General features: G+C 43.9%; 1 protein-coding gene across 2 annotated transcripts in view; it reads left to right on the top strand.

Annotated features, from left to right (window-relative positions):
- ntn2 (netrin 2) overlaps positions 1-8,784 on the top strand; it is a 23,468-nt gene extending 14,684 nt beyond the window's left edge. For both annotated transcript variants that reach the window (XM_027154167.2, XM_047811779.1), the window contains 5 exons: positions 3,671-3,859; positions 5,762-5,911; positions 5,992-6,045; positions 6,216-6,290; positions 6,861-8,784. In XM_027154167.2, coding sequence (XP_027009968.2) covers positions 3,671-3,859; positions 5,762-5,911; positions 5,992-6,045; positions 6,216-6,290; positions 6,861-7,210 — 818 coding nt within the window. In that variant the 3' untranslated portion in view covers positions 7,211-8,784. The remainder of the gene's footprint in view (positions 1-3,670; positions 3,860-5,761; positions 5,912-5,991; positions 6,046-6,215; positions 6,291-6,860) is intronic.
- Positions 8,785-9,386: the final 602 nt, after the last annotated feature.

Below are 9,386 nucleotides of genomic sequence, written 5' to 3'. Positions count from 1 at the left end.
CTTTTTTCCCCAGACCTCCATGCAGAGGTTTTGAGGTCTTGGGGAAATCCTTTTTCAGCACCTCTTTATTCCCCTGCTATGTCTGACTGTTTCAGGGCACCCAGGAGACATGCCTAAGGTTGAAAACACTCTCAGTCACCTCGACAACTCGGGAACTTCTGCCTGATGTGTCTCAGTGGATCCTGGATACCGTAGAAAAAGGGTACAGGATCCATTTCACCTCCCGTCCTCTGCTTTTTCAGGGTGTGTTGCCCACAATCATTGGCAAACACCAGGCAGTGTTCCTCCAAGAGGGACGTCACTTCGTTTTGAGGAAAGTGGTCATAGAACATGTTCCCCTCCCAGAGCGGTACTCCGGCTTTTACAGCCCATATTTCATTGTTCCATAGAAGGTGGCTGAGGCCTTCCTGCAGATCGCACCTTCCTTTCTGGGACCTTTCTGTGGTCCTGGAGGGGCTGCTGGTAGCCCCCTTTGAGCCCATGACGTCAGCATCTGAGGAGTTTCTGACCCTGAAGATGGCTCTGCTCCTAGCCTTTGCCTCTCTCAAAAGAATGGGAGATTTGCAGGACCTTTCGGGATTTATCCCTCCCTTGGGTGCGATATGTCCCTAAGCTGCCCCAGATGGTGGGTTGTCCCCTGCCTCATGAGTCAGCAGAACAGTAGAGGCTGCATTTCCTTTGCCCCATAAGAGCCTTGAGGACTTATGTCCACTGCTCGTGCTTGTGGCGTAACTCCTCCTCCCTTTTTGTCTGTTTAGGGAGCCGGAACGGGGTAATCTGGTTTCCAAACAGCGCCTGGTGCACTGAGTAGTGGAGGCCATTATTCAGGTCTATGAGGCATGTGGTTTTGCCTCGCCTCTCGGCATCAGTACTCACTCTACTAGCTGTATCGCCTTGTTTAGTGCCTTAGCCAGATTTTATAATCCCCCTCAGTGTTTATAATGATTTGTAATCCCACTCTCAGTGTTTATAATGATTTATAAACTAAATAAAATCTGAAAATATGAAAACATAAGTGAGAAATAATGTATATACATAAATGCGTATGGTTTTAATTATTGTCCTTAAAGTGTCCATGTGCAGTATGCTGTGTATAAAGTGTATAAAGTGGCACTGTGCTGTGCAAGTCCAGAGTTTAAGTGACAGTCCAGAGTTAAAGTGTCAGTGCAAAAAAGTGTGCAGAAAATCAGTGAAGATGGAGGGAGAGGTCCAGTACTAGATCCAGATCCTGGGTGTTTCCTGGTTTAAACTCTGAATGGCCTGCAGGAAGACGCTTCTCCTCATTCTCTCTGTGCTTGCTTTCAAGGAAGTGATCAGCTACTCATCAGGATGCTCTCAATGGTGCAGGTGTTGAAAGTCTTTAGCACCTGAGAGGGCAGTTTAAAGTTCCTTAAGCATCTCAGGTGGTACAGATGCTGCACCAGGGTCTTCACCAGGGTGTTGATGTGACAGGACTAAGACAGGTCCTGTGTGATGTGAACACCTAGGTATCGGAAACTGTCCACTCTCTCCACTGGAGTCCTGTTGATGTTTAGCGGTTGGTATGGCCGCTCCTGCTTTGTGCTGAAGTCCACTATCAACTCCTTAGTCTTGCTGAAGTTCAGAAGAAGATTGTTCTCCTGGCACCATCTCTCCAGGTTTTTAGTCTCCTGTAGGTAGGATGTCTCATCGTTGCTGGAGATCAGGCCCACCACAACAGTGCGTCAGCAAACTTGATGATGGTGGTGTGGTGTGAGAAGTGGCCACACAGTCATATGTGTACAGTGAGTACAGCAGGGGGCTCAGAACACAACCCTGGGGAGCTCCAGTGCTGAACGTAAGGGTGGATTAGGTGTGTTTGCCGACCCGTACAGCTTGTGGTCTGTCTGCCAGGAAGAAGAAGAAGAAGAAGTTTTATTTATATAGTGCCTTTCCATAGCTCAAGGTCGCTTTACATTTCACAAATACAGTACATTCAGACACTTACATATACACAACACATAATACATATAATTGCATTATCCGAGATGCTTGTTAAATAGATATGTTTTTAACTTGGACTTAAACTCCTTAGGAAGGTGGAGATCCATTGACGCAGCGGCAGGCCGAGTCCCAGGACCTCCGACTTAGAGTGTGGAATTATGGTGTTAAACGCTGAACTGTAGTCCACAAACAGCATTTTTGCATAATTCCATTTTCATTTTCAAAGGCATCCTCAGTAGAGCGGTTCTGGCAGTACGTGAACTATAGTGGATCCTAGTCTCTGACCAGTCTTTCAAAGCACTTCATCACTACTGAGGTCAGAGCTACAGGGCGGTAACTGTTGAGGCAAATGGGCTGGGGCTTTTTGGGACAGGAACAATGGTGGACTGTTTGAAGCAGTAGGGGTAAAAAACTGTTCCAGTGAGAGGTTGAATATCTCAGTGAACACCGGTGCTAGCTGGTCAGCGCAGGCTTTCAGAACCCGACCTGTGATGCCGTCTGGTCCAGCTGCCTTCCTGGTATTCACTCTCCTGTACGCCCTCCTCACGTCATGCTCTGGGATGGTTAACATGTTTACCTTTCCAGCTCTCTCAGCGTGCAGCCTCGAAGTGAGCATAAAAGGTGTTTAGCTCATCAGCCAGAAAAGCGTCCGCATTCCCCATTCTAGAAGCAGGTGTTCTAAAGTCCGTAATGTTCCTTAGTCCCTGCCACAGGCTCCTAGAGCCACCATGTTGGAACTGTGACTCCAGTTTTCTCCCGTAGTGCCGCTTCGCTTCCTTCACTGCTCTGTGCACGCTGTAAGATGCAGCCTTGTACTCGTCCATGTCCCCGGTGGAGAGGCCCATGTTGTAGGCAGCAGAGAGGGATCTCAGAGCATCGCGGATGGTTTTATCCACCCACGGCTTCTGGTTGGGAAACGTTCTGATGGTGGTTTTCTGCACCGTATCATCCGCTAGTTTCCCGATGAATCCCACATCCGCTTCTGTAAACATGTTGACGTCATCAGAGCTGCGTGTGAACATGTCCAAGTCTGCGTCATCTAAAGTGTCCTGCAGAGTGGCCACCGATTGGTTAGTCCAGCGCGTGACCTCCCTCTGAACTGGAGGTCCTGTTTCAGGATTTGGTCTGATTTCCCAAACGGTGGAAGTGATTGTGCTTTGTAGCAGTGTTTATAATGATTTATAATCTCACTCTGTGTTTATAATGATTTATAATACCACTCTGTGTTTATAATGATTTATAATACCACTCTCGTGTTTATAATGATTTATCATCCCACTCATTGTGTTTATAATGATTTATGATCCCACTCCCATGTTAATAATTATTTAGAATCCCAATCTCAGTGTTTATAATGATTTATAACCCCACTCTCAGTGTTAATAATAATTTCTCATCCCACTCTGTGTTTAGAATGATTTATAATTCCACTTGTTGTTTATTATGATTTATAATCCCACTCTCTTGTGTTTATAATGATTTATAATCCCACTCTGTGTTTTTAATGATTTATAATCCCACGCTTAGTGTTTATAATGATTTGTAATCCCACTCTCTCAATGTTTATAAGGATTTATAATCCCACTCTGTGTTTTTAATGATTTATAATCCCAATCTATCTTTGTGTATAATGATGTTTGTGTATCTCTCTCTCTCTCTCTCTCTCTCTCTCTCTCTCTCTCTCTCTCTCTCTCTCGCCTTTCTCTAGCATGTAACTGTAACCTACATGCCCGGCGTTGCAGGTTTAATATGGAGCTGTATAAATTATCAGGACGGAAGAGTGGAGGTGTTTGTATGAACTGCAGACACAACACAGCTGGGCGACACTGTCACTACTGCAAAGAGGGTTACTACAGAGACATGAGCCGACCAATAACACACCGTAAAGCCTGCTTAGGTAACACACTGTGTGTGTGTGTTTGTGTGTGTGTGTGTGTGTGTGTGTGTGTGTGTGTTTTGTGTATGTGTGGTGTGTGTCTCATTGTTAAGGTGACATTGATGTTCATTATATTTAGCAGTATATTAACCTGTTACTGTACAGGTGTGTGTGTGTGTGATGTTACTAGCGTACCTGTTACTGTACAAGTGTGTGATAATGTTACTAGCGTACCTGTTACTGTACAGGTGTGTGTGATGTTACTAGCGTACCTGTTACTGTACAGGTGTGTGTGATGTTACAAGCATACCTGTTACTGTACAGGTGTGTGTGATGTTACTAGCGTACCTGTTACTGTACAGGTGTGTGATGTTAGCGTACCTGTTACTGTACAGGTGTGTGATGTTACTAGCGTACCTGTTACTGTACAGGTGTGTGTGTGATGTTACTAGCGTACCTGTTACTGTACAGGTGTGTGTGTGATGTTACTAGCGTACCTGTTACTGTACAGGTGTGTGTGTGTGATGTTACTAGCGTACCTGTTACTGTATAGGTGTGTGTGTGATGTTACTAGCGTACCTGTTACTGTACAGGTGTGTGTGATGTTACTAGCGTACCTGTTACTGTACAGGTGTGTGTGATGTTACTAGCGTACCTGTTACTGTACAGGTGTGTGATGTTAGCGTACCTGTTACTGTACAGGTGTGTGTGATGTTACTAGCATACCTGTTACTGTACAGGTGTGTGTGTGTGTGATGTTACTAGCGTACCTGTTACTGTACAGGTGTGTGTGTGATGTTACTAGCGTACCTGTTACTGTACAGGTGTGTGTGTGATGTTACTAGCGTACCTGTTTCTGTACAGGTGTGTGATGTTACTGTACAGGTGTGTGATGTTACTGTACAGGTGTGTGTGTGATTTTACTGTACAGGTGCGTGATGATGTTACTAGCGTACCTGTTACTGTACAGGTGTGTGTGTGATGTTACTGTACAGGTGTGTGATGTTACTAGCGTACCTGTTACTGTACAGGTGTGTGTGATGTTACTAGAGTACCTGTTACTGTACAGGTGTGTGTGATGTTACTAGCGTACCTGTTACTGTACAGGTGTGTGTGATGTTACTAGCGTACCTGTTACTGTACAGGTGTGTGTGTGTGATGTTACTAGCGTACCTGTTACTGTACAGGTGTGTGTGATGTTACTAGCGTACCTGTTTCTGTACAGGTGTGTGTGTGTGATGTTACTAGCGTACCTGTTACTGTACAGGTGTGTGTGATGTTACTAGCGTACCTGTTACTGTACAGGTGTGTGTGTGTGTGATGTTACTAGCGTACCTGTTACTGTACAGGTGTGTGATGTTACTAGCGTACCTGTTACTGTACAGGTGTGTGTGTGTGATGTTACTAGCGTACCTGTTACTGTACAGGTGTGTGTGATGTTACTAGCGTACCTGTTTCTGTACAGGTGTGTGTGATGTTACTAGCGTACCTGTTACTGTAAAGGTGTGTGATGTTACTAGCGTACCTGTTACTGTACAGGTGTGTGTGTGTGTGATGTTACTAGCGTACCTGTTACTGTACAGGTGTGTGATGATATCAGGATTGTACTTGTTTGAGAGAGAAAGAATTCAGCATAAAACAAAACTTTTTTGTCTTCTTGTAAAAAGTATGCAACGGCACATATAGGACTGTACCATTAATAGCTTATTCTTTTTTTCATTTCCTGTCTGGTCCTGCATACAAGACAGTGCCAAGTGCACACACACACACACACCCCCACACCCACACCCACACCCACACACTAAATACCAGAGCCTTTGAGGAAGTGTGAAGAATATAAATGAACAAGCTACTAATGCCAATCTCTCTCTCTCTCTCTCTCTCTCTCTCTCTCTCTCACATGTTCTTTTTGACACTTTTTAGCATGTGACTGCCACCCAGTGGGAGCTGCAGGTAAAACTTGTAACCAGACATCTGGGCAATGTCAGTGTAAAGATGGAGTGACTGGACTCACCTGTAACCGCTGTGCCAAAGGTTACCAGCAGAGCCGCTCTCCTGTAGCCCCCTGCATCAGTGAGTCAGTGTGTGCATCTGTGTGTCTCTGTTCACCACATTAAATCCCAACCAGTAATCTGTTCTTCACCCTTCCTCAGAGATTCCTACTATTAATCCAACAGCAATGGTGAGCAGTACAGAGGGACCTGCAGGTTAGCACACACACACACACACACACACACACACACACACACACACACACACACACACACACACACACACACACACACACACACACGCCATGTCCACACAGTTGATTTAAACACTACATTATGTAATTGTATAGTGGAGCAAAGTGTGTGTCTGTGTTCCATCTGTCCAGATTGTGAGTCCTACTGCAAACCAGCCAAAGGCAACCTGAAGATCAACACCAAGAAATACTGCAAGAAAGACTATGGTACAAAACACACAACACCAAAAGTGACCTCTTACCACTGAACACTATATGCACTTAACACCAGTGATATAAGTTCTAAACCTTTACACAGTGCTGTAAAATATTCTCTAATAAAAATATTCAGTGATGATCTGTCCATCTGGGGTCATAAGCAGAGGTGACCAGCTTCAGAAAGTTCAGTCAGTATTTATCTGGGACACTTATACAGCATCAGGTTACGCAGATTTATCTTGAGTAGAAGTGAGATGGAGGTCACAGTAGAGCACTGCCTTTAAACACAACTCACCTTTAAACCTGGAAAAATTCAGGGACAGAAAATAAATTTAATAATATATATTTTTAATTATTTCTGCCAAAAATAATATCAGAATTTAAATGAATAAAAGATTAATAACATGTTATATTAATGTGAAGATGAACTTATTATTGCTCCTCACCTGAGCTGCTCTAGACTCTGTGTGTGACTCACGTTACCTCTGAATAACTCTTATGTCTATAAAGAATGACTATTAACTATAAAGAATGAAAAGAACCTTGTTTGTGTGTGTTTGTGTGTGTGTGTTTGAGTAGCCGTCCTGGTGAGTGTGTTGGACATGGAGACGGTGGGAGACTGGGCAAAATTCTCCATCAGCTTGGTGTCAGTGTATAAGAGCCGAGAGCCACTGAAGAGAGGCGAGAACGCACTGTGGGTTCATTTGAAGGATTTGGCATGTAAATGTCCACGCATCCACATGGGGAAACGCTTCCTCATCCTGGGCTCTGGTGGGGGTGGAGCCAGTGCAGAGAGGGCGGGGATTGTTGCAGATAAAAACAGCCTGGTCATACAGTGGAGGGACATCTGGACTCGACGCCTGCGCAAATTCCAGCGCAGGGAAAAAAAGGGCAAGTGCAGTGCTGCAGAACACAACCATGAAGTCTAACCTCCAACCCTGTGTGCGTGTGTGTGTGTGTGTGTGTGTGTGTGTGTATAGACTGTTGGTCAGCCTTCTGAAGGGACCGTTAAAAAGTACAAGACTGATGCAGGAACCACGATTATCTCTCTCACTTTCTCTTTCTCTCTCTCACACACACACACACACACACACACACACACACACACACACACACACACACACACACACACACACACACAGATGCTGCTCAGTTTCAAACCTCAAACATTCATCATTATCATTCTTATGGGACTGAAGAAATTTCTAATGTTTTTAATATCTGTGTGTGTGTGTGTGTGTGTGTGTGTGTGTGTGTGTGTGTGTTAGTTATACAGAATGTTAGTATGAACTTCATTAAACAGGGGATGTGGTATCCTAGTGGTTAAGGTGTTGTGCTACCAATCGGAAGGTTGTGAGTTTCATTCCCACATCCACCAAAGGGCTGCCACTTCTGGGCCCCTGAGCAAGGCTTTTAACCCTCAATTGCTCCGTTGTATAAAATGAGATAAAACGTAAGTCGCCGTGGATAAGGGCATCTGCTCAGTGCTGGAAATGTAAATGTAACAGACAAAGTAGATCAGTCAGTCTCATAACCACCTTTAAACACCCACATGTTCTGGTCACCAATCTGCTGCATTCTCAAGAACATTCTGGAAATCTAGAACACGTCTCAGAACCCTGTTTTTCTGAACATTTTGAAAACAGCTAAGTTGCTGAAAACCTCCAAACATCAGCTGAGTTATAGAACCTCATCAAAGAGGGAGATGAGTTGTTGATCATCTATTTCATGATTTCTACACCAGCTGAATTCTGGGACACTTTCCAAAATGTCACCTGTTTTAGCCGCAACACATTTGCATGTCAGCTAGAAGAAAAAAGCAGAATGAGTCCGACAGCAGCATCTCTGAACAGGAAGGTGATTCAAAGCAAATTCAGAACATTTAGAAGTCAAGTTCTGAATATTAAAGTATTTCAACACTGAATGGAGCGCTGCAACATTTCAGTTTAGAACACGTTCTGAACATAACGTTTTATAACTTATATAGAGAGTCATATGGGGTCTAGGAAAATTCTGTGAATGTCAGGTGAGTTTTCGAACATGAATGTGGTCTATGTTCTACAGTGGATTCCTAGCATAACTTTTGACTCAATTTTAGATCAATTTTATTATGCAAACTGAATTCTTGTATTCTTTTACAAATGCAGAGAGGCTCTAGAATGCTTTTGAATGTCACACTTTCAGATATTCTGCAGTTTTCAGCAGATTTCTGCAGTAATTATTGGTTTGTTCTGTAGGTCTGTTACCTGATTGGTCAGTTCATGTTCACCTGCACTGGTACTGTAAATATCAATAAGTGTATCTTTGTTGTGTTTGTTGTTATAAAGTAACTGACTAGAGAGAAAGTGTCACTCTTCCCAGTGTGTGTGTGTGTGTGTGTGTGTGTGTGTGTGTGTGTGTGTGTGTGTGTGTGTGTGTGTGGGGAGACACACTTCCATCTCTCACTATTTTCACTGCCATGACCACTGACTGTTTAACCCACACCAATAAATTATTATTTAAACATCTTTTTTTAATTTTTATTATTCTTGCTGTGTGTGTGTGTGTTTGTATGTTTGTGTGTGTGTCATGTGTGTGTGTTTGTATGTTTGTGTGTGTGTTTCATGTGTGTGTGTTTGCTCATACAGGACCTTTAAGCACAAAAATTTGGACGAATTGCTAAGGTTAATCATAGCACAATCATGTCAGATGGCTGTGTGAGAGAGAGAGAGACTGTGTGTGTGTGTGTTTGTGTGTGTGTGTGTGTGTGTAGGACTGAAAGCAATTTGGTGCCTGAATTTAATACAAATTCCACACTACACCTTTGCCCCTACACACACACACACACACACACACACACACACACACACACACACACACACTCAAACACTGTCTCTCACAAAAACACAATCTCTCACAGAACAACCTCCAAGATCCCAACCAGTCTGGCTTTAAAGCAGCTCACTCTACAGAGACAGCCCTTTTGCACGTCTCTGAGAAACTACATGCTGCTAGATCAGCCAAACTGTCATCCGTCCTCATCCTCTTTGACCTCTCAGCAGCGTTTGATACGGTCAACCACAAGACTCTCTTGTCCACACTCAGGAGTGGGAATGGTTCGCTTCC

Source organism: Tachysurus fulvidraco, chromosome 3, assembly GCF_022655615.1.
Source record: "Tachysurus fulvidraco isolate hzauxx_2018 chromosome 3, HZAU_PFXX_2.0, whole genome shotgun sequence".
NCBI lineage: Eukaryota > Metazoa > Chordata > Actinopteri > Siluriformes > Bagridae > Tachysurus > Tachysurus fulvidraco.
This window is presented reverse-complemented; position numbering and strand designations above follow the sequence as displayed.